The sequence below is a fragment of the Hyperoodon ampullatus genome, assembly GCF_949752795.1.
Source record: "Hyperoodon ampullatus genome assembly, chromosome: 2".
Lineage (NCBI taxonomy): Eukaryota > Metazoa > Chordata > Mammalia > Artiodactyla > Ziphiidae > Hyperoodon > Hyperoodon ampullatus.
Genome location: NC_136915.1, coordinates 58,062,705 through 58,087,739, shown reverse-complemented (window position 1 = coordinate 58,087,739; position 25,035 = coordinate 58,062,705). Strand labels below are relative to the sequence as shown.

Below are 25,035 nucleotides of genomic sequence, written 5' to 3'. Positions count from 1 at the left end.
GTGATGCGAACTTGGCCTCCAGAACCACAGAAAGCTTCAGCTCTCCACTAAGCTTGCAAGCAAGGCAAGTCAACTGTGGAATTTCCTGAGCTGCGATGTGCTTCCCGGTCTTGCATTCTGGCTCCAAACTCAAGTAACTGGAAAGGCCGGGAGGCCCTTGTCCTGTGCAGGCCTCGGCCCCCATGGTGGGCTGGCCCTACCATACAGCTGGCATGCTTGTCAAGGGTGGAATGTTCATCTCCATGTGAAGAGGGAGATTATGTGTCAATTGGGGACTTGTCTTCTGTTGTGATGTCTACATCAGTCTCTCCCAGTGAATCCCTATTTTCCGGATCGATCACACAGAGTGTCTTTGTGTTGCTGAAATAGTTGTGGCCCTCTCCTTCTTTTTCGGGGCCTTCAGCATCCTCCTCTTCGAGGGTCAGTTCAAATTGAAACTTCTCCATCAGACCCTGGCAGTCTCTGTTCTGCTCGTCCAGTGGTGGGGAGGGACTCTGGGGTATCATGCTCTGATACCAGTTCCTGTTATCTTCTAAAGTATCCAGAATGTCCTGGGCATCAGGCTGTACCAGGTCCGCCCAGGTCTCCCACAGCGGATGGACAATGTAGTCGATGAAGCCCACCTAGAGAAAAATAAGGTTACACATCTGTTATTGTGATGGGCCCTGGAACACCAAACAAGCCGTCCTGGTTTGCATGCAAAGAAAGAGCCACAACAACCCAAGAGAGGTCACTAATACTCGAATCTGTTATTTGAGTACCTACAATATGGTGCAACCTGCACTGAATGCAATATATACATTATCATTCTTAATCACACAGAGTAAGTATGGTTATTCACCCTTCACAAAGGAGGAAACTGTGACTCGTTGAGATGAAATATCTTGTCAGAGATCACAGAGCTAGTAAGTGGTGGAGATGGGACTCAGTCCCAACTTTGTCTGATCCCAAAGTCTGTGTTGGTCTCACTAGAACTGATTACTTTTCCTCTGACGTCTGCCAGGTAAGAAGTCTGGATGTAACCCTGGCTGGGAATGACTTTGTCACTCTTTGGATTCTGTGAGTCATTCTCTGAAGAAGGAAGCTCCAGGTCTACTGAGCTCTGACTCAACATTCTTTCCCTGATAACTTTAAAATATGCCGTGGTTTTAAAATGAAAGGGAGCCGGCCTCGTATGACCCTGAGATGTCTCAAGTTCTGTGGAACGTTTTTGGTTTGTAGACGACGTAGGTAAAACACTTGAAAACACTTCAAGCCCCTAAACAAACAAATATCCCCTCTGCAGACACGTCTGCAATTGTTTTAGATCCAGAGGGCATACCGTCATTTCCATCAGGAGAAAGAAGGAAAAATAAAGACAATTAAGCAGTTCCTTTGCTAGTGTTCCTGTGAAGAAATATGAAGCTTATGGTTCTGTTATGGTTTACACAGGGGCTATGCATCCTGCATGAGCTGGCTCTGTGGCCTCATGCTGACCTTTCCACTGTGGGACAAACAGGAAACATTGGGGGTGGGAACAGGCTGAGAGAAAGAATAGGCCCTAGTTGAATGAGGGAATGGAATTCCCCTGTCATGGTCTGGGGAGCTGGAGAGATGCTGGGTCGGGATTCAGGGGTAGATGAGCAAAGGCAACTTCTGTGCACCCATGGGCATTACATAGCTGCCTTTCCACACTGCTGGAAACTTCCCTTTATTAACATTCTGGATTTGGGCCAGTTATTTAACACATCAAAGTTGTACCATATCAAAGAACCTTAGTCATATGTGACTTTTATCTATCTGTTTATCTATCATCTATCTATCTATCTATCTATCATCTATCTATCTATCTATCTATCTATTATCTATCTATCTTTTCTCTGGTGTTTCCCTAGCCTAACAAACAGAATTCATACCACAGTCAGGGCATCTCTGATCTGCACTGATTACAAGAACTTCGACTGTGGATGATTCAGATATTTCTCTTGCTTCCACCCACTCCTCTTTCCTCCCTTTTACTTCTTTATGTATGTTTAGTGGTTTTTAGAGACGGTTTTCAAGGTATTTTCCAGGGACCTGAAAAAAACAAGCTCAAGGCAATGGAGAAAATTCAATCAGCTGAACACAGTGCAGCCATTTTCTTTCTTCATTTGTGCTGCTTCTGCTAAAGGTTCAGCACTTTTTTGAAAGGCAGCCTTTAGTTGCTTATTTCCTAGGCCCTGGGACGCGAGAACTCTACAAATCCAAACAGCACCTAGTCAAGGGCTTCCTTGCCAGACTACTCAGACGATGCTCACCAGAGCCCATCTGTGGGAAATACCAGGGTGGACCACAACATCATGGAAACAGTGAAACCTGTTCTCAGTGATGGACAGTGAAGAGTTTTGGGTGGAGGGTAGCTGGGTGAACTGGACCAAGAGGACAGCTTCTTCACCTGACACACTGGGGAAATACCTGCTATGTCTATGTCACAAGTCCGTTTGGAGGTTCAAATGGGATAATGTACGTGAAATGTGTGGAAAACCACACAGAACATCATATACATACAAAACACCACTGTTGCTAACAAAAGGGCAATATGCTATTTAATTAACTAATTCATGAATATCTTGTTCTAATTAAGGCATTAGGGTATTTGAATTGGCCCTAACTTAATGTTATCATGTGTTTTTATGGCATATTTGACCTTCAGAGCACTTTCACAGATTTTAAACTCATTTGATTGGGTTTCTTTAAAAAGCAACACAACAATAATTGCAAAGGAACTATACATTGATATTATAACTACATGTAAATTTGGGAGTAGAAGGTAGTGGGGAAAGAGGATAAACACTAACAAAAAATACTCTGAATGCTTTTGTGATAAAGGCCTTGGGTAGCCTAGAGACACAGTCTTTTTTTTTTTTGCGGTACACGGGCCTCTCACTGTTGTGGCCTCTCCCGTTGCGGAGCACAGGCTCCGGACGTGCAGGCTAGGCGGCCATGGCTCACGGTCCCAGCCGCTCCACGGCATGTGGGATCTTCCCGGACCGGGGCACGAACCTGTGTCCCCTGCATCGGCAGGCGGACTCTCAACCACTGCGCCACCAGGGAAGCCCGAGACACAGTCTTAATCATGACTGCCTGGCTCAGGTTGTTTGTTTTCCTGAAAAAAATAGCATCTCAGCCGGCCCTGAAGCCTTTGTAAGAATATCGATACCATCTAGTGCTACATATTTTGCAGCTAGCCGCATCTGGGGCATTTCTGCATCTCCCTGCCTACAGTGTAATGTCCCCCCAGTCCTTAGCACACAGGGAGTTTGTAGCTTTGGACACAACCAAAAGATGTCAGCATGCTCTCAGAAGTGTAGATGCGACCTTGGAAGGGGACACAGGACAACGCTTCAACTATGAGGCAGAGAGATGTGTGGGAATGAGATTCGTCGCCTCTGGTGATGGTAGCAGTATGCATGATTACGGAGAGACAACGAAAACAGGAAACAAGGGTGAAAAGCAGAAGTCCTGGATAAAGACAGAGCTGGGGGAAACCTAGAGGGATGAGATTGAAGGAGATGGCAGCATTCAGTTAAATCAGCAGGATTTGCTAAGGTCATAGACAGTGATCTAAACTGAGAATACACAGTCCAAACTTTGATGGATTTCTGAAGACTGCTTTATCTCCTCGTTGTGAAATTGAGTGTAATGGAGAAGGCGAATGAGTCATGAGCATAATGGAACTAAATAAGTAGTTGCTTCCTTATAATTTCACACACACACACACACACACACACACACACACACACATATATATATTTAGAAGAAAATAGTTAGAAAAAGCCCTCCAGTTCAACCATCAGCAGAGCTCACAGAAACTTTGAAACCTTATATTAGATACCTGGGATTTTTCCACGGAAGCTGTGTGCTTATCACACATGGGGCTAATCTCCATTCCCCTCTCCCGCTCTTTGTCTCCCTGCTGGAAAAATTCCTCCATGATGCGGTCTGTCCATTGCCGATACAATTCCAGGGACTTGGTGGGGTTGCTCAGGTCTGCACAGTGTACCATGTTGCGAAGGACCTGAAATCATCAAATTTTGGAAATCCCATAAAATAAGGTATAAATACTACCAGAACATCGCATCCCTCTCGTTCTAGTACACTTGGTACCAGACCCAAGAACATTTTAGTTGCATTATAATTATGGTGCTTGCGCCAAAAAAGCAGGATTACAATGGTGCTGGCCAGAGTTGGTTATTTATCATTACAAGAGTCCCCAAAGGGAAAATGTGTCTTCTTTGATTGACAGTCATTGAATTTAAAAACTGGAAGGGACATTAGAGGTCAGATGCTGCCATGGTTTCTCCTCCTCAGTTCGGAAAAAATGCAAAGAATTACTCAAAGTAGATGTCTTCATATTTTCCACTTGTGGAAAGAGGAGACCAACTGAGGGCAATTTGTATAACCAAAACAGACCTAACAAAGTTCAAGTCAGTGGGATTTATATCCAAACATGAGCTTTTGGGATCAGCAGTCACGTATACCCTATTACAAAGAGATTTTGCCGTTTATTTTTAGAATTAAGCAATTCAATAAATAGGGTTCTGTTTTTCTTCGTAAATTAGAGAATCAACTTGAATGTCCATTTTCCTTTGCTCATTCTTAAAGTAAACCCAAAGCCGTAGTAGTAACCTAGGACATGCAACTAAGTAAACTTGTTTTTCTTTTTCTAATTGTTGTTTCATTAATTTGGTGTGTCTTTGTGTTAAATCAAAGGTTTCTGTCAAATACCTGTATACGATCAGTATAGTTGTCCAGGAGAAGAACACCGGAACTTGTAACTTTCTTTGTTTCTACCATTGTCTTCAGGTCTGCCAGCAGGCTCATGTGTTTGGACATATCAGTTGCTAAGACCTGAGGTTAAAAAAAACAAAACAAAAAGGAAACTCTCAATAAACTCAGTTTATCAAGGAAATGGATCTTCTCTTCCCACAAAAGTAAATGAGGAACACAGGGAGGCCAAAGTCTTACCATGTCAATAACCATCTTCCTGAGTGTCTGACGCTGCTTCTTGGTGAGATTCTGGAAGATGTCACAGTGTTCTTCTTGGAGCAGTTTGAAACCCACGGCAAGGTGATGGTTTTCCAACACAGATTCATCATTATACATCAAAGCAAGTTCTGAATCTAATAAATGAGGAAAAATGATGATTTAATAAAAAGGGATACAATTCAAACTGTGGAATTACCTCAGTGTGAAATCAGATCTAGTTCTCTCCATATGATTTCAAGAACCAAGACCCCATATGTTATTTTCTATTAGAGACAGAGTCTCCCTCTAGAAAGAGAAATAGTCAGTTCCTAAGTAAAAAAAAAAAAAAAAGTTTCCAGTAGATATTAGCTCATAAACTTTCTCTTTGATTAAAAGTCACAGTATTTTTAAAATCCTTTTTTTCCTTTTCACTTCAGATGAAGAATTTGACATTTTAGGTAAGGGCATTCCCAAGCAATTAATCCTATTTTTATCTCAGTTTGTAACTTCCCTTATGTCTTCACAAATGTGTGCTTTGGAAAAAGAACAGACCGAAAATGCCACTAAACTTTACCCAAGGTATTAAAAATTTTCACATTATTTCACTTTTTGATATGTTTCCCAGCTCCATCAATTGGGAGTTTTGGATTTTCAAAGAAGATAATGGTGTGAGTGTAAAATTTCACTTTATCCAAATAATGTAGCTCTTTGGAGCTTTCTATAAATATGGTAAAAAAACAAGAATTTTTTACAACAATCTTGATATCCCAGTTTCTGCCTTATGGCCCTATACAACAGAAACTGCATTATCTAGATACCTAAACTACAGCTTCTAGCCTGCCTTTCACACAGAAGAATCACAGACATCCTTTGTTAGGCAGCGCCATGGTCTGCAATTGAGAACATGGTCATCAAACTCATGAAGCCACATTTTCTCTTAACCAAAATGATAGCCAAGTGATGATAATATGTTACTAATTGTAGGTGTTGTTACTCATAAACCATTGCTTTTATAGTGTGCTTTGAGTTACATCTTCAGAAAAAGTAGTGGGATATGTGATGACGTTTCAGCACTCTTGCCTTGTTCATCCTGCGATAAAGGGCATAGCTCTGCAAGCTGGCTTTTTATGGTACGTGACTTTGGCAGAAAGACCATTTTTCTGTGTGAAGCTAACTGGCCTATATATGGAATGGTTCATGACACCACAGTACACCAGCTGATATAACCCACACAGACAAGCAAAGTTTACGTTATTTCAATAGAAAAACAAGGTAAGAAAACCCAAGGTACCTCACACTTAGTCATTCAAATATCCTGATGATAAAGTATGATAAGGGCTCTTTCACAGCAAGTAGCTCCAATATTTCTTAAAACTGTCAGCACTTGATGTTAATCTTGACCACAACAAGATAACCAGTATTCTCAGAAGAAAAAAGTACTTAGCTTTTCAGCATTTAGAAATGGTACATTAACTGGGAAAAATCATGGATTTTCATTAGCATGGATATTAATATTTCGAGCATGACAAAAGCTTTGGCCTAAGGATGGGCCAGCCCTTGAAGGTCACTGAAGTCAGACCAATCCATACTACAGACCAGTGCATAATCAAACCTATGAAGTTGGAAGAGAGTGTGTGAGACTTTTAATGACCCGACACGCCATCCTGAATTGTGGAAGCTTTTTCTTGGAGTCTTATTTCTATATGGAGGCTCCCATGCTCAGATACAACATTTGGACCTGCTTCCTCAGTAGAGAGGGACACTAATGGGTCACGATGCTCTGTGTGAGAGCCCTGCATAATCCTGGAAAATCATTACCACATTATTCCCAAGCCTTTCTGTATCCTTACTAGATAATTCCACATGTGTTACTCTTTCCTCACATATTGCATTTTCCAAACACTGAGTACTTTTTATGGCTCCCCTCTGACCCTTTCCAAGTTCTCCATGCAGCTCAAAATGATGTTGCTAGACTGGACACAGTATCCAGGAAAGGTCTGACCAGTTTGAGTGGAATGGAAGGATTACCTCATTATTACCCTTATTATTATCCATAATGAAAACATCAGGAGGAAAAAAATGAAGCAGTGACTCATACAATTATCTCAAATGACTGTTCTAGTGGCGAACTCACTTGTGTTGATGAGAAACTGATTGGAGACTCCAGGATGATCAACGTCATGAATAGCAGCTGCAAAAATGGCGGCCAGGATTTCCAAATCTGTGAAGACGGCCTGCAGGGCAAAATGAGTGCACTGAACTCCACGTTCCATTTGCCTATCCTGCTTAATTAGTTTCATACTAAGGTACCCCATCTCATTCTTGTTGGGAGAAAGATGGTTTGTTGATTTATACAGTGTCTCAATATACTATTTTAATTAAATGTAGATTCTGTCCATCATCATAAGGTCTCTTATGTGAGAGGAATGATGGTCAGAGCCCATGCCCACATTGAGCCTGCAGGCTGAGGCTCAGGAAAGGCATTAGCACAATGCTCATGGTAAGAGATCAGGTGGTACCTGATATTTGTTTCTTGGATAAGTGGTAATGACAGGATGGTGCTTATGCAACACAAGCACATATACTGGTCAAAGAAGCACGTCAGACTGGCTCTGCTCTGATATAAAAAGCTTCATTTACTTTCAGGCTGAAGAACTAAGGCCAAATTCCAGATTTATAAGCTTGCCAATAAGTTATTTCTTAAAGCTAAATTTGTAGCATGGTCAGAGCTTTCACACATTTATTAATTCATCCATTCAGTCAATACCTATCCACTCAGTGATTAGTAGGGACAAGATTTGAGGACATTTCTGAGAAATGAGACCTAATGCCCACTGCTCAACTCCTTCATGCCATCCCGTGAAGCCTCCTTCCTCTGCCCTACCTGTATGCAATGACTTAAACCTAGTATTTATTTAGGTATAAATTGCTTCTGGTTGAAATGTCTTTCATCATTCTCTGTGGTTACTTAAATCTTCTGATCCTTCAATTCAATCTAATTATGCAAGGACACATTGAACTCTCCCTTCTCTAAACATCTGTGGTGCTCATGCTCAATTTCTAGCCACACAGTAGGTAACAGCAGCAGACAGTTGATAAACAGTGTTGGCCCACCGTGTGATACTGACACAGAACATAAAAATAACACTGTTTTGTTTTTCTCCTTCAGGGCCATAAAACAGTCTTAGCTTCTTGGATTTCACTTCTCAGAATATATGGAACCCAAGCAATAGAGTGGGGGGTCAGTTTAATCTTTCTTCACCTTCCACACTGAATCTGCAGAGGTGGGCTTGGCTTGGCCAGTCCCTTCCCACAGTGAGCCTACACATTTTGGAAATACCTGACCACCACTGCCATCTGTCAAGGAAGAGCATGGACTGCTGTACCCACTGGGCTGCTTATAGTGATATATACAAATGCATTAATCTGTGAGAGAAGCAGTCACAGCCACCTTCTAGAGAGATGTCTAACAAGTTGGAAAGCTGTCCCTCTTTCCTTCAGCATTGTTAATTCCTCAGTTCTAGATTTTTCAGTTACTTTTCCTTCAATCCTTAGAACCAGTTTTATGAATTCTTAGGCAAATAAGCCTATGGATGCTTATTCCTAACAAGAACTAAATAGAACATTTTATATTATATTTCTGTGCTATCCCTCAGAGTACCTGGGATGGTGTAGGCAGCTCAGATCAGCACATGCATACTGAGGATATACTATATACTAAATGCTGAACTAGATACTTATTAGGTACTAGAGATACAATGACAAATAGAGCACCCTATTAACTGCTTGATAATTAAATAATTTTTCAATTGTAACAGAGGTAAAGAAAAGGTCACTCTGATATGAGAAAGCAAGTAGAAATGTCATCCATTTATATTAATAACCCAATTGATACATGCTCTACATAATAAAGAGCCAGTTCCAGCATGCACAAACATCTAATTACATTATTTCTATAAATATATCACATGTTGTATGGCACTTTTTAAAGAGGATGGGCAGGGTATGCAAAACAGATCATAACTACTCACATCTAATGCTGGCGTAGAAAGAAGAACATGGGTTGACTGGGCTACATCAGCAGCATGTAGGCTGTTATGATATGCCACATCAGCATGGTAATGGTCTTCTAAAGTCATCATGTAGGTAACAAAGGTGTCAGATGAAATTTTGAATGTCTTTAGGAGGTCTCTTTCCTATGGAGCAAAAAGGATTAGAAAATAAATAAGTGGATGTCCACAAATGAAGAAAAGCCAAATCAAAAAAGTAAACTGGGATGGAAAAAAATCATAAAGAGCATCTAATTGGATAACCAACATTCACTCCTGTTTACTCACCTGGAATATGGCATACATGATGCATGTTAGGGGCCTATTGTGTGAATATCCAGCCACATTGAAGATGTTAAGGCCCCATTTGTTCAGGTCTTCCAGCTCCTATCATCAAAATTAGAGAAATTTAGAAATAAGTACAGTTTTGTTTACATGCCTCATTATTTTTATTTATTCTGCGGACAGGGGTTGGCTAAATCTTTAGAGTATCTATTTAGAGTGTTCTGGTTGCATGAACATTTGAAAATGGAATGATCTGGGAAGCTGAGTATCCTCTTCATCCTGGTTAGAAGTTTCTGTATATATTTTTCAGAAAAGGGAGAATGTGTGTTTATTGATAAATTTTGATGCTGACCTCTAATTTTTTGCCATATGTCAGTCCTCAACCAATGTTGCTTTCAGAAGTAGGTGCAAGTGATTAGAGATCATTCTAGCCCCATTTCCCTGTCTCTCCCCTTCTCTGCTCACTGGTCCATGAGTAACAGCTAGAAAACAATCTCAGGGAAACTCCTCTGCCCTTTGACTATTATCACTGAGAGCCATGTTAAGGAGACTTAGCTGCTAGAATGTGTGTAAGTCAACCCTGATTTAGTATAAAAGGTCATGAAGATGCTAGTGATCCATTACATCCTAGAGCTCCTGGGCCACAGAAAGACCTGAAAAAAACATCATTCCATCCTGTGTTGTAGGATTATTCCAAGATTATCTGATTAAAGGAGCAATTTATTCCATTATTAATTACTGCCCAGAGTAAGGGATCCAGGCTCGCCCCAGAGGCTTGGCCCAATGTGTAATCAACCTTCTAATGACATCTTTCAGACGCACCCTCACTGAATGTTCATTTGTTCTCATTTCATATTCTCACAAGGCTGAAAGAACCTCAGCAGTCACCTTGCACAGCCTCCAAGAGGAGGTATGAATGTTTTCTGAGCCTTCCTCCATTACTAGGGTTTGGGCTCAAGGGTCAAGGCTGTCAGGTTCTCTCATTTCTTCTTCAGCTCTGCCAATCAGTGCAGATTTTCTCATTGGTCCTTGGCATACAGTCTCTGAAATATCCTCTGCGGTAATTCAGCCCTGCCTATTGCCCTCACCTTGGATTCTCCCAATATGTGTTCAACAGGATTCTCCATTCATGGGTTAATGGACCCAACTCAGGACAAAATATGGTCCTTTGGTATAGAAAAAGGGCCTTTAACTAGGTGTTCAACAATGGACAATGGGCTACATCAGCCTCATCATACTATTTAATAATAAAGCAAAAGCGATCACTGTTTTCTAGTAGGAGGTTTTAGACATCTGCCTGCTATAAAGCAGAGCTACATGAGCACACACCCAGCTCATACACACCTTGGCTAGATGATCTTCATTTTCCGTGTTGACTCCAAAGCGTGAGATACTTGTATTATTTAAGCTTGAACTATGCATCAGTTTTTTCACTCCGCTTATCTGTGTCATGAGCTGTTGCTTTTTCTTTTTCTCCCTGTCTTTCTGGGTGGGAGATGGAATCTCCACATCATTCTGCTTGTCTGCAACAACACAAAAATAGGTTTTCCAGTCCCTGTGTGCCAATGAGAACCCACTGCAATATTCAAAAACAATTTCTAACGGTCTATAATGGATGGCTCATCTTATGAAGGTCTGTCATAGCGTTATCTCACTTGATCTCCAGGACAATCCGGTGATACATGATTTTATTGCTAAAGCAGCAAACTGACGTCCAGAGGAGCTAAATAAGTTGTTCAAGAAGTGGCAGAGGTAGAACTCAATCTCATGTCTTCTGTTTGTAGGGTGATTTGGGACAATTACACTCATACATTTTCAAGGTGAGGCATCAATATTTATATGCAAATTTCTTATTAAAGTGAATAACTTGTATGTTTGTAAAAATAGAAAAGGTTCATATAGCCAAGCCCAGGTTAATAAAAACAGGCTTTATGTTTTGCTCACTTTATTATGTTTGTAATTATTGTTTAATTTAAAAGATCCATGTAACACTAGCTGGGTTCAGTTTAGATGAGTAGTATATATGTTAGAGAAATAAATGGCTTCTAATCTTCAAATGATGACTCTAAAGCCTTGGCTTATGACGATTTGAGGTTAAGAGGAAGACTGTAATTTAAGTTTTATTTCATGCCTTGTGTCTATGAATTCTGCTAGTAAATAATAACAATGCCTCTCATTCATAACAGGCATTACATTTATTAATGTATTTGTGCTTATTAAATATTTATAATCATCTCATTTAATTTTTTAAAAAATTCTGCTACAACAAGATAAAAGGAGAGCTAGGGTTAGTGAGAAAAACATATCTACCTGCTCATAGAAGCTCTTTCTTCTATACCATGCTATTAAAAATATCAGCAAACAAATATTCTATTTCACTTCACAGGGAGATGAATGGATCCCGAGTCCTTCTGAGAAATGCATTAACTCTCTCAGGCCACAGGGATGACTGTGAATGCACTGAGGCAATCATTTATTGAGGTGCTCTACAGCTACTTCACTGAACTAAATGACACCCTGTGGCTGAAAGAGTTAATGCAGCTTTCAAAAGTTCCTACATTTATCTCTACTTGTTTCAGCGAAAATGAATCCAAAGACAACTTCTCTATTTGAAAATGACACATTTCCAGATGGCCTGCTGGGATCTAGATGATTTGCTTTCAACTCTTGCAGCTGATGGCATAGTCACACGTTCTCCCTGGAGACCTCCGCCTGCTCACAGAGCCCTGTGGACAACTCATCAAAGCAAAGTGAGCACAGTGAGGTGGAAGCAGCTATCCTGGACCCTTGGCATCTGGCTGTAGGGCTGGAGCAAGAGATTTCTCTACCCCTAGCATCTCAGTGCTGTCTCTGGGTGCCCCCAAGTTCCTAGATTCATCAGCCTATGACTCTGCCTTGGGGAGGAATTTTAGTGGTCATCCCAGTTAGTTCAGGGGTTTCCAACCTAGTTCAGCATCAGAAGCACCCAGGGAACTTTTGAAAAATACAGATTTATGAGCCCCACCCAGTCCTACTGAATCAGTGTTTTTTAAAAATCTTCCCAAGTGACTTTGATGATCAGAGTCAGGTTTGGGAACCAATAATAATCCCACATGTTCACGTTCCAGATGAAGTCAGCAACTTTCCCAAGCTCCAAGGGCAATTCATTCAACAGATATTTATTTTGCAATCACTTTGTTCCAGACGCAGTGATTTAATAGCTTAGAACCCAGGCCTTCAGGTTCCCGTTAAAATCTCTTTCTGGTCTCTCAACCTTTGGCATAAAAACTATATATGACATTACTTTTGAAATTACTTTTCTCCCTGTCACTTCACTCCTAATAATGACTACTTTTGCTAAAATAAAAGGCCACAATAGCCCCTGTGTTTCCTAACCATCATTCTTCACCATTCTTCATGCCTTGTTAGCGAAGCTGTTAGATTCTTCTGTGCCAATGCAAATATAAAGCCTCTAGTGGGACTAGCAGCTTTTTCCCTTTGTTTAATTAAAGATTCCCTGCGACAGCAAGAAATTGAGCCGAACCACTACTGTGTCTGGAACATTACGATAAAGAAGAAAGCCATTATCCACAGAGAGTGCCGTTTTGACATTAATGGGTGTTTCCCTATGCAGGCATTGGAACAACTGATGGGTTTCCCTATTCTGAATTTCCTCTGCTAAATGCTTAGCCAGCTCCATACGGAAATAACCTGAAACACACACTCAAAGAATCATACTACATGCTTTGTGAGTTCACATTTGCAGAATGGTCAGACTACAGTGGGGAAAGAGTGGAACAGTAGCAAATAAATAAATAAATAAACAGATGCAAAAAACGTCACATCAAAACTCTGATAATGGCGTCATTGGAGGTGCTTTTCTTGCTACCTTACAGCATTTAATCATGCAAAATTCCTGAGTTCTCTTCCCTGTGTCTTGAGAAGTCTACGTTCCAGCTTTGGAGACAGTAAGTCAGGGATTTAAAGGGGTGATTCTTCTCTGTTTGAAAAAATATTAACTAACTTGTAATATCACATCTAAATATCTTGCTTTAATCTGTGTTCCCTCCCCCTGGGTCCTTTACTTCCTTCTGTACCAGCAATCCAAGCCCATTATCCTGTATGAGCATCACAGAGTGCCTGCACTGATGGTCTCTTGCCTGCATGTCAACCTGTCCATCTGGATGCCATCCTTTTAAATGGAAACAACACAGGTTTCACACATTCCCTGCAGTGAGGGATTTCCCTCCTTTCTGGATGACACATTTTAACTTTCAATGACTCTTATTGAGATACTGCTCTTCAAGTTTAACTGAAATCAATAAGGTCTTCCCATTTTGTGCTCTTGGAGATGGTTGCTGTGCTCTGACAAGAGGCTCTTATATTACTGGAAGCTGTTAACAAACGCATTTTTAAGTCCAACAATCCTGATTCTAAAGACTTTTCTCCATAGATTACATCTATTACTGAAGGGCGATTTTCTTCTGACAGCCTAATAACCTTTCCTAGTTAAAGAAGTGACAGGTATTTTGATCTAGGAGTCAAGAGAGTGAAGTCATAGTTCTGGCTCAGGAACATTTTAGCCAAGTAATCTTGGTAAAGTTACATACCCTTCTGGGCCTCAGTTTTCTTTCTTGGAAAATGAGGGAACTGGAGGAGGCCATTAAGGTCCCTTTCAGATCTGACATTTTGTGAAGAAGCCTTCATGGCCCTCCAGGAATACTCGCCATGCTCACAAGACAGGACGTAGAGTTCCGTGTCCTGCATTTGCAGTTTGGAAACAAGCTTTGTTTGTTTGCTTTTTAAGATTATCAAATTGTAAGCCTACAGGCTATTCCAGAAAATCCAGGTTGCCAGGTATGTCTTAGCAAGACTGATAAACTCCATCCATATAGAAAGTTAGAGCTGAAATGGACAGAGGGTGTCATCTACTCCAGTGTTCCCATTTTACAGTTGAAGTAGCTGATGAATCTTTTGTTTATATGATGGATTTTTTTTCTCCCTAAATTTTCTCAAGAAGATAATCTGTCTGTCTAGTCTGTTTGATCAGGTCTACCTTGTGTGTGCACATGCGTGTGCATGCAAATGCACACACACAAACACACACTCAGGCTCACCACCCTCTTAATGTTGAGTGTGTAAGGACTGAGGTTCTAACAACCTACCTCAAACCACTTGTTGTTGATAATTTAATTTTTTTTGGAATAATGAGAAGCCAAACGATGGTTTTCCTCAAGAGATATGCCTCCATAGCAAATGGAATATTCAACAGAGTTGACAGTTACCCATTCTTGAGATGCAAAGTGTTGAGACTGAGAACTCATTTTTATTATCTTCTCAGCCTCCTCACTTGATAGCCTTTGATGCTAAAATAAGAATAATTGGTATACTAAACTATTCTCATGGTCCTTGGCAAGCAGATAGTGGAAGAGGCTACAAGCCAAGAGGACTGCTTAGGTACAACCTTGGATGATGAAGGGCTCAGAGACTTCCTGCAGCTTTACTCCAGTGGTCAGAGTCTCTTCTGAGACGACAGACAAGCCCTGATATCTTAACATGCAATGTTTATGAAAACAAAAATGAGTTCTTGCACTTATTGATTTTATTCTTCTTTCCCACAGTCATTAACCTGAGGCTGTCCCTAAAACAGTCCCTAGCTTATGAAAAATAATTGGGTGTTGCACAGATGGACAGGAGAAGATGTCCGCCTTCAAAAGAATAAAGGGGGATAATGGAGAAGAAAAGGATCAGTACACAGCACTTTCTGTTCAATTAGATTCTAGCTCCTCTTGGAGCTAGGATGTATGAAAAAAATATCTTTGTTCTCTGACAAAGGTTGCCACAACTGCTGCTGGAGAAAACCAGGTGCTGCAGACACCCACATACTGGAAACAGTTGGAAAGGCACTTGTCAATCATGCCAATGCCCACTGGCCACAGAGTAGCGCCATGAGCTTTCCACTAGGCTGATCAAAGATTGATCTGCTGATAGCAGGAACTGATTTGGTATTAGAGAAATAGAATTGATTTTTTTAAATAAAACTAGAAGAGGTATGTGTTTCCATAAGACATCGAGGCAAATGCTCATTGATTTAAGGATACGCAGCAATGCCAAAAAGAAGGCAGGTGTAATGTTCAGCTGTAAGAATAGGTCATTTCCCTGGAAAGTGGAGTTCTGCTAAATAAGCATAATTCAGTGGTACTTGAAAGTCAACAGAATCAGAGTCTAAAGGCTACCCATTCACTCTGAAGTACAGATTTGCAGGTTCTGCAGGCCTTATTCAAGAAAAATAAACAACAGCATGGTTTTAAACATGAGATCAGAAATTCCTAGTAATCAAACAGGATGCATGACAGTAGTTGAGAGGCACTGATGCAAACCTTTCCTGTCAGTGACATGTGTTAAAGACTAGCAATGTGAAAGCAGAGATTGATAGGTAAGTATCAAATTAGGAAGATAATGATGCTGCTTGCAGAAGGCTAACTCCTTCAGAGAGGTGGAGATTCTTTCTGCCCTCCCCCCATGTATCGTTAAGAAATACCTTAGCAAAGCAACAGTCGAATTATTTCCAAAGCTTATTATCATGGGTCAAATCACCATACAGTTCTCCAGCCATCTCTTGCAAAGCATCTAAAAGGAAACCTTTTGCTCAAAGCCCAGTTACTGGAAGAATTTAAAGAATACCACGTCAGAGGAGCCAATTGGAGTTGTCCCTAAGGCTTGGATGATTGGAACCCCCATCACCTCCCCCTTCAGAGGTCTTGACAGAGATGGAAGTGGGTGGGTAGATAAGGAGTGATCTGAGGTCTATATAAATTTAATTAGCCCATAATAAACTTCTCTCTTTGATGGGTATTTTCAGTCATTTTTTTCACAACACCTTACAGCTTATTTTTTTTTTTTTACGTTAAAGATTGTCTTTAGTTCTTATTTTAAATGGATTTGTTTTTCTGTCACTTAACCCCATTCCAAACTCACAGAGTGATGTTCCTGACAGGTTGCAGAAATTAATATTAAAAAAAATTTTCAGTTATGGAATAAGTTTCCCAGTGAATATCTTACCTAAGAAAGTATTTGAAATGTATTCAGACACCTGGTTCCCCGATCGGCTCATTTCTGAAAGGTGTGTCAGCTCCCGGTTCAGCATTCTTTTGAACTGTTTATAAAAAACAAAAACGTATTAACCACCTAAAAAATAGCAGATTATCATTTTAGATGTTTCCAACTTTATTAAGAACCAAGGGACCGAGTGAGCAGACATCATTAGATGAATGATACTGTTTCTACAAAATAAAATAATGTGAAATTATTCCAACGTCACCTTAGGGAAAAAAGGTTTTCTTAAGATTTCTTAGAATTACCATCTGATTTCTTTTGAAGATGGAAACATAGGAAAAGGAATTTTAACAGAGGTCAAGATCATTTCACTTAAAAATGTAACCACATTTTAAAATACGTTTATTGGAAATTAACTCTAAAATATAATTTGAGTTAATAACTTATACAGTGAGCGGTGATTAAATGTGAAAAGTTTAAGGGAAAACAAAAGAAAAGATAAGCATCCTTTAAAAATAGACATGTGTAAAAAGAATAGGGTTAAAATACAACACAGTCTATTTAAATACAATGTAATATAACATGCCCCTATTTCACCATAAGCAGCCTCTGTGGGCTAAGTGATAACACAATTATATCATTACAGAGGTTTTCTACTTCACAGAAAACATACACATGGAACTGTTTCACATTCTATCAAAGACACATAATGGAATCAAATTAACCCACCTTGATGTAACCCCAAGATACAGATAACAAATAGTTTGCCTCAGGCATTTTGGAATGCACTCCTTGCCACAATCCACAAATCCCTTTGAAAGAATTCACAGTTCTGAGAGAGCAGTCCCAAAAGGATCAGGAAAGCCTTGCAGATTCAGTGGTAAAATAATCAAAACTTATGATAGACAAAGCCTCCAAAATTTAGGGCATTTTCTAATCCAAACAAAGCCCATCTTCGCACTCCATTCTTGCAAGAAGCCTATGTTCCCTGCTTCTTCCCTGGCAGAGAGAGTAATGAAATCAGGACGTGCACGAAGGAGCAAAAGCCTGTCCAAATGCATTCAGCTGGCTGGTTTGCAGCACTTATGAATTATGAATAGTCCTGGTGGCCGAAGGGGTTTCCACTCTAGATTAGTCCTGCTCAGCTGAACTCTGCAAGGAAGGAGCAATTCTTCTTTCCCGAGGGGATGCCAGACTAGGAAACACAGCCATCTTTTTAAAAGGAGAAGATTAAAATGGAGGAAGCCCCATGAATATTTAAGGCAATCCGAAGTCGGTACCCTCCCCCATTTCATCTAGGTGTTCTTCACCCTCTCTCCACTGCGGAGACCAGGACACTGCAGACGCAGCCTCCGTACAGAGCTCAGCCGCTCTAAGGGTTTTGAAGTGATGGTTTGTTTGATTAATGTACTTTTCGAACATTAAAAAAAAAAAAAAAAACATTGAAAAAGCGAGAACTGTGGCTCTTTTCAAACTAGGCTTTCAGTATACAAGAATATTTTTTTAAGCTAGCTTTTGGGGAGATTTTTTGCACACCAACTGCGTGCCAGTGCATTTAGACTTCTTTCACAATGAAACGAATGGGAATAGAATTAATGGATTTCGTTTTAAAAGTACTTCGTACGCAGAATGTAATTTTCTGCCCTCCATCAGCTCATTAATATGCACATGAGACTGCATTCGACAAATGAATTAAACACATCTAACCTTTCCATCTAGGATCTGGAGTGAGTTAGGAAATACAAGCTATCCTTTGCTGCATGAATGGAGAATTATTCGGGGTTATGAAAGACTGTGCTGTTTTGGTATTTCAGTGTTACATCTTCTAATTCATGCTAGAAATATTTAAGAATTAAATTAATTTTTATTTTGTTTTTGCAATCTGGAGCATGCTGAGGAAGTCTTTCCTATAGTCTCTCTCTCTCTCTCTCTCTCTTTCTCTCTCTTTCACCTTGTCAGCTTTAGAAAGATCACAAGCAAGAAGAAAGTCTGAGACTAGAGCCCTGCAGTGGGATTCCCTACCCAGGCCCATCCCACTCCTCTCCTTCTCCCTCCTCCATTACCCCGCCCCTGGACTCCCAGGAGTTCAAGTACAGCACGTTAAAGAAATAGCGAAGCACCATGGCAACAGTCTCCGCACGCAATTGGCTCTCTTTCCTGTGAGGCACTCCCCTTTCAAATCAGCATCCTGCACAGACAATGGCTTCACTTCAGGCGTCCAGGCCCCCTTCATGCCACTGCCTGTGCCCAGGAGACTAGGCCTTTTGAGGTGAAGCCAATGCAACTCAGCAAGACAGCAATTGCTGTCCTTTGGCTCACTGCTCTATGCATTGTCCTCAAAGAGGCATGCACAATCACCCTCTTTCTGGGGAACCCTGCTGGTGTACGTGTGGGTCTTCCCATGATATAATATGTTAGTAACAGTCACCATAAATCTCTGAATTAATCATCTCAGCTAGTGTGTTTTACTTATCGAACTGCTCTGCAATTTGAACTCCAGGTGAATCATGCAAGTTCTAAGTTGTTTATTTTTTTAAGACAAAACTGCTGTCATAATAGCCTCTCATTTTCAGTTCTCAAAAGACAGGCACTTACACTAAAGACTTAGAAGCTGAAAAAGACAGGTTTCTGTGCTCTGATGGATCAGCTGAATTTTGGCAAAGAAGCAAACTTTACTCGGAGCATTGCAAAAAAATGTCTTGTAGAAAGCATAGAGACAGATGGTTTTTTTAATTATGTCTCCGCACTAGACTTAGCCAAATGTAACATTCAAGCAATCATCCTCATTTTGGTTCCTTTGGTCTCTTGGAAATACTTAGGAAGATTTTGGAGTCAATCAGGTTTGTACCAGTTGAATAATGCCATTTCATCTCTTGTATTTGGTAAATATTTACTGAACCCCAAAATGTGCCAAGCAATGCATTAAGGATATAGCAGTAAAAAAACAAAAACAAAAAACTCCCCCAAACAAACAAAAACACTTTTCATGCTTTTAATAAGCTTTCATGCTAATAGAAATAGTCAGATATATTAGGGCATGCTCGTTAACCACAACAGTTACTAACTGTCTGCTGACTGGGGCCAACTCTTTATTAGCTGTATTGACCCTTCAGCTCAGAATATAGGAGCAGCTAGAAATTCAATCATAAAAGACTAGGAAAGACTTTCCTTCTTACTTTTTTTCTATCACCTCCCATTGCCACAGGATCCTGTTGGTATACATTGTCAATCAGTCCCAACGTGGGCACAGGGAGGTGGCTCTAAGCTACAGGGCTGCGAACAAACCAAACTCCTCACCTTTCCCGCAGAGCTCACAGATGGGTTAGTGAACTCATGTACGTAGTTAACAGCTGAAAACCACCCCTCTCCTTCTCATGCCTAAATTAGTTCTCCTATGAGCCTTTTGCTAATGGCATGACAATGCCACCAAAACCCAAAGTCATTTTAAGGCAACCATAAAACACACAACATGATGAAGTACGCAGATGGAGGTCACTCAGTGTCAGAAACTGACCCAGTCCTTTAAATGTTGCTTAGCAACAGCCTTTGGTTTTCCTCCTCCATAAGGGAGGGTCCAACCACATTGACTAAGGCAATCACTGCTCTCATCATAAAGCATTTATGAAGGGCCCACTTATATTGGGCTCTGTACAAACTAAGCAAGGCAGACAAGGCCTTGGAGGAGCAGACAGGGGGTATCTTTTACATTCTAGTAATGCAGAGTCCAATTAGTATGATTAGTGCTGGCCTGTGTGATGAGACACGTCACAGAATGGAATAGGTTGTGTTTGAGGTTAAGGCCACGGAGACAGTGGGAAAGCTTGGCTTAGTGGGGTTTTCAGTGTCTGATTCCCATATGGGAGTTGTTTCTGTTGAACCAGAGGTAGCTACAATGTAGTAGACGAATCTAGACTTTCATTCTCAGCTCTCGATACCAGGTAACAGTCTGGTGAAGTCACCTTAGCTCTCATATGCAAAATGAGAGTGATGCATGATTTTAGGATCTCAGCCCAAACCTGTCAAGATTCTATGATAAATTTTGTGGCAGCCTCCTACAGTCTGGACATATTATTTACCGGCAACCAAAATTTCCCAGAAAACAAAACTCTCTTAACACTACAGAGAAAAACAACCCAAATCGGAAATGCTTCAGTCCAAAAGAATAGGTCACCAACAAAGGAAGAGAAGTGGTTATCATCCCTCCAGAGTTTGATATTCTAAGACCCTTGGAGTCTCCCTGTCTCCTTATCAAGTTGGGTATTCAGTCCAGATAAGAAAATTAAACAGCTCCTGAGGTTAACTGTGGCCCCAGGAGTTACGGGATTGAAAGGGAATAGATATTATTTACTTTATCAAATGCAGTAGAGAAATCCACAAACAAGAGCACACTATTTTAAAGATAAATGTGTCTCTACAACCTAAGGTACACATATCCTATTTTTCTGTTAAGAAGCTGCCTTCACAAGAAAACCCTGTTAGAGCTTACCTAGAAATAATGTCCCCAGAGGAAATGGCCAAAGCCCCTTTTCAACACAGACAAGCAAAGTTTGTGAATGAACCCTTAGTAATACAAATTCCTCCAATGCTTCCTTAAGCTTATGCCCAACACTAGATTCATGAACGTGGCCAGAAGTTAGTTATTTTCTGAAAAGGGAAAAAGATATCATTCTCTACTTAAATAATTCGATATTGTTTGCCTAGCATATATCTTCTCTATAAAATCATATGTGGACTTTTTTGAATAGGCTACCTTTAATAGTGGGAAGTTACTTGAAATATATAGAATAGCAAAAGCTGAAATTGAATATAAACATTTTGTTTTATGGCTTCAATTTTTCTTTGGCTTCAATGCTACGTACAGAGAATATTTTCTTCTGAGCCAATTTCTCCTGAAGGGATGGAACACTTCATCATTTTTCTATATTTCTCATCAGAGGACTAGTTTGGGCTTTGTGCAAAGATCCACAGTAAAGCTAGCAACTCTCTTGAAAAGTTCGTGTTAAATCAAGCACACAGGAAGCCTGGACTAGAATGATCTCAGAAATTCATCCTGGTTCTAAAACTTGGTGATTCTATCTTTCTAAGAATAAAACCGTCTAAAAGAGTAATAATACAAGGGACTAGTATCAAGCACATAAAAGACCTACTTTTAAGACTAATCTGGGCTTGTTAGGGGGTGACCTGGAAATCACTTAAGAGTGAATCTTTAGTGATCAAAAATATTCTTCAGCCTATCAAAGGCTAGATAAAGCAGGCACTTTCCTCTCATTGATAACCTTAAGATGAAGAAAGCAGATGAAAACTGCAGATGAAAAAAAGGTGCCCCTGAGAGGAAGACAGCCTCAGGAGTCACCCTTGTGGGTGGCCGTCTGCGCAGAAGCCCATCTGTGAGACAGGCGCCTTATTGTGTGAGATCTTCCTGTTTTTGCAGTATGAAACAACCGCCAAAGTCATTAAAGTCACAATGACTTTATTAGGGACTAAATTTTGACTCAGATTTTACACTTTGTTAGTCATAACTTAATAAGAATTCCCGGGCATAAGAAAAAGTGAAGGGGCTGAAAACTCTGCCTGGAATCACAGAATGCTAGTAGTGGTAGAAGGAAGTTGAAACTGCAGTGGCCGGCCCAGTTTAGTGAGAAATGGACGTAAGGCAAGCTCGTCTCTTAGTTCTGGCACTCACCTGATGTGTGATCTTGGGTAAGATGAATGACCTTCTTGGGGCCCAGTTTCTGTGGTTGTAAAATGGCAAATTTATCAGGTTCTTTCTCATTTTGAAAAAAATTGCTTCTTCCATATACCTAATTTTACATATGAAGTAACGAAGACCCAAAGAAGTGAAGGACTCGAATTCCTAAACACCTACACTTTCCTTTGCAAAATCTGATTTAAACAACAACAATGGGAATATAGTGAACTTTTTCTAAACCCCTTTATCACACTCACAATTCCCACAATTCGTAACATTTCAGGTTATCTGACAATGCATCTCATCTCCTGTCTCCTTTTTGTCTTTCCCTATGAACTCTACCATCTATTTGAAACTTGATGTCCAATTTCTTTAATGACATATTTGTCTTATTTGAGAGGCAAATGAAATTGAACTGAGTTGGTAATGGGATTAAGAAAGGAATAACTTGCCATTGTCCATTAATATCTACTTAACTGGAGACTATATAGTTCCATGATGGGGCATTTTAGCAGAAAAGTTCTGCTCTATTACTGGAGCAAACCCCTGGTGCTCCAAGGAATATAGTTATGTCGTTCTAACTGTCCATGTGCCAGATCAGAAAGAAATGCATCGAAACGTATTAGAATTGAGTGATTCTCTTCTTAACTGTCCAGTGATGTAATAATCCACAATAAATATGTAATGAAAAACAATCATGGACATCTCTACCATAATTCTGTAACAAAACATTGGCATTTATGATGAAGCTAAAAGAGAGTAAATTCCATTTGCTGGTTAGAAGACTAGTATCTGTTCAAGAGACATTTTAAAAGTCAACGTAGGGACAAACCATTAGTGCTTTCTTAGAGAGAACTGAAAAAAAATCAAAAGAATTTAAATATAACTTTGAATATAACTTCCCTACAACTTGATACTAGGTCTTGAATAGTTCTCAAAATTATTACAATCTTTGTTTCTTCTTACCCAACTGTCTATCTATACTCTTTGCTGCTGTCTCTTTTTCTCAGAATTTCTGGAAACTTTTCAAGAGGAGATATGGCACACATTATTGGGATGCTAAAAAAATGGATTTTACCTAGACGCAAAGTAATCCCCATAAAAATATTTAGAGAAATTTCTCATGAACTAACATTCCCCTAACTCTGAGAGTTGCTGCAGTGACACAATTTAATAGACAAAAGACACTATATTTATACCCAAAGACATATTTTCACTATGCATTTTTAACTATATATACATATATATGTATATATATGTATAAGCTATGATTTATAAATATAGTGCATTAGTATATATATGTTTTCACATATGTAGGGTTTCTAGATTTAGTAAATAAAAATTCAGGATACCCAGTTAAATTTAAATTTCAGATAAACAACAAATGTTTCTTTTTAGTATAAATGTGTCCTAGATATTACATGTCCTAAATATCCCTTAAAGAGACTGGATTTCAAAGTCATACACTCATAATGTGTAAGGTTTAGAGGTACTGTATATTTTTAGATAATTTAAAATATTCAAACTTGTTCTTTTTGACAGAAGTCTTTCCTTCTGATGAAAAACACCTGCAACTGTTACTGAAGCTTCACAGTTTCATTTTATGTACCTGACCTTTCCCTTTTAATATGGTTGTTAATAGTGACAGACCCCAAAAAAGGTACTATGACAGACTGAGGATGCTGGCCTGATAATTACACACAGCAGAGGCTTTATTTTTCTACAGATGACAAAAATCACAGTAGCAATGAGAAAAATCAAGGAATCAAGGTAAACTATTTAGTTACTCTTTTGTTTTTCCATTTAAGCCTTCTACAACTTTTTCTGTGCACGATGGCTAATATTTAACCTCAAGCTTCTAAAGCCAGTTCCAGGGCCATGGGACGTTAATGCGATTCCAAAGCAGAAGACTAAGGTTTCTTTTGAACGATTTCATAGCCAGAGGTTCTACAACTTGTTACATTTTTAAAATTAGAAATCTTATCATGGATCAGACCCACGGTCCTTTCAGTTTAGTGTCCTCTCCTGACCAGCGGAAAACACGACCTATGCTTCAAGGCCTTCATATTTAACTTGAAAGCAATGTCACAGAACAGGAAAATCATCCCCCAAACATTCTACATTCTTTTCATAACCCCATAAAAATTGGTCATGATTCTCTTTAAGAACTGATTTCCAATTTTATCCTATAACATCTCCTGGGTTGCATTAAAATCCTGCCTTATTAAAATTTCCAATATTTTTGCAGCCATAAAAATCTACCATAGCTAATTTTTGAGATTACTACTATACCCCTTTTAAACACATTATGCAGCATATCTTGTGTTTAATATTAATTATATTGATTTCAGCTAGCAACTTTCACATACCCTTTGAGATAAAAGACAATGGGATGCTTCAAAACCTCCCCTGGGAATTGCTGCTTCTGGATTAGCAGTTTCCCAGGGTTGGGACAGCCCCTTAGTCTGGAAATGTTCAAGATCAACTCTAGGGACCATCAACTAAATAAAGAAAATCCCTGGGCTACATAGAAATATTCTTTTCTTCCCTGAATAAATATATGTTATCTGTTGGTATTTTGGTAATCCCTACGCTAGAATACGTCCTTGCAAATTGAGAAGAATCTACCATAGGTTAGAGATTTGAACATATTTTTAAATCATATAGGATGAATACAGTAGTCTTAAGTAATTTTATCCTCAAAAAAGACAGTTATACTTGTTTTGCATTTTGTTTTTCCTATTATTAGCTACCAAAGTTTAGAAGAGATGGATGGATGCTTTGCAGAACAGTGCACCCCCAGATGTACAGGTTTGTTGGGTGCATGAGACTACTTATAAAAGTAGTTTCAGAGTTAGATGCATAGGTTATACATGAAGTAGAAGGGGTTCTGACTACAGGATGGCCTTACCGGTGGGGTCTAACAGCATAAATAAGACTCTAACAGCAGACCCAACATCATAATAACATGACATAAGATCAACTGAGTAT

The 25,035-nt window shown here is 39.7% G+C and overlaps 1 protein-coding gene across 5 annotated transcripts in view; it reads right to left on the bottom strand.

The window, feature by feature from the left end:
- Nucleotides 1-257: 257 nt before the first annotated feature.
- Nucleotides 258-25,035, bottom strand: part of PDE4B (phosphodiesterase 4B) — a gene marked incomplete at both ends in the record, with an annotated part of 505,104 nt that continues 480,326 nt past the window's right edge. For 4 of the 5 annotated variants that reach the window (XM_079698748.1, XM_079698750.1, XM_079698749.1 and 1 more), the window contains 9 exons: nucleotides 258-623; nucleotides 3,854-4,036; nucleotides 4,747-4,869; nucleotides 4,987-5,141; nucleotides 7,121-7,220; nucleotides 9,018-9,182; nucleotides 9,324-9,422; nucleotides 10,665-10,843; nucleotides 16,362-16,455. In XM_079698748.1, the coding sequence (XP_079554874.1) occupies nucleotides 258-623; nucleotides 3,854-4,036; nucleotides 4,747-4,869; nucleotides 4,987-5,141; nucleotides 7,121-7,220; nucleotides 9,018-9,182; nucleotides 9,324-9,422; nucleotides 10,665-10,843; nucleotides 16,362-16,455 (1,464 nt within the window). Of the gene's footprint in view, nucleotides 624-3,853; nucleotides 4,037-4,746; nucleotides 4,870-4,986; nucleotides 5,142-7,120; nucleotides 7,221-9,017; nucleotides 9,183-9,323; nucleotides 9,423-10,664; nucleotides 10,844-16,361; nucleotides 16,456-17,084; nucleotides 17,133-25,035 lie in introns of those variants that run through there. The other variant, XM_079698752.1, reaches the window with a different exon arrangement.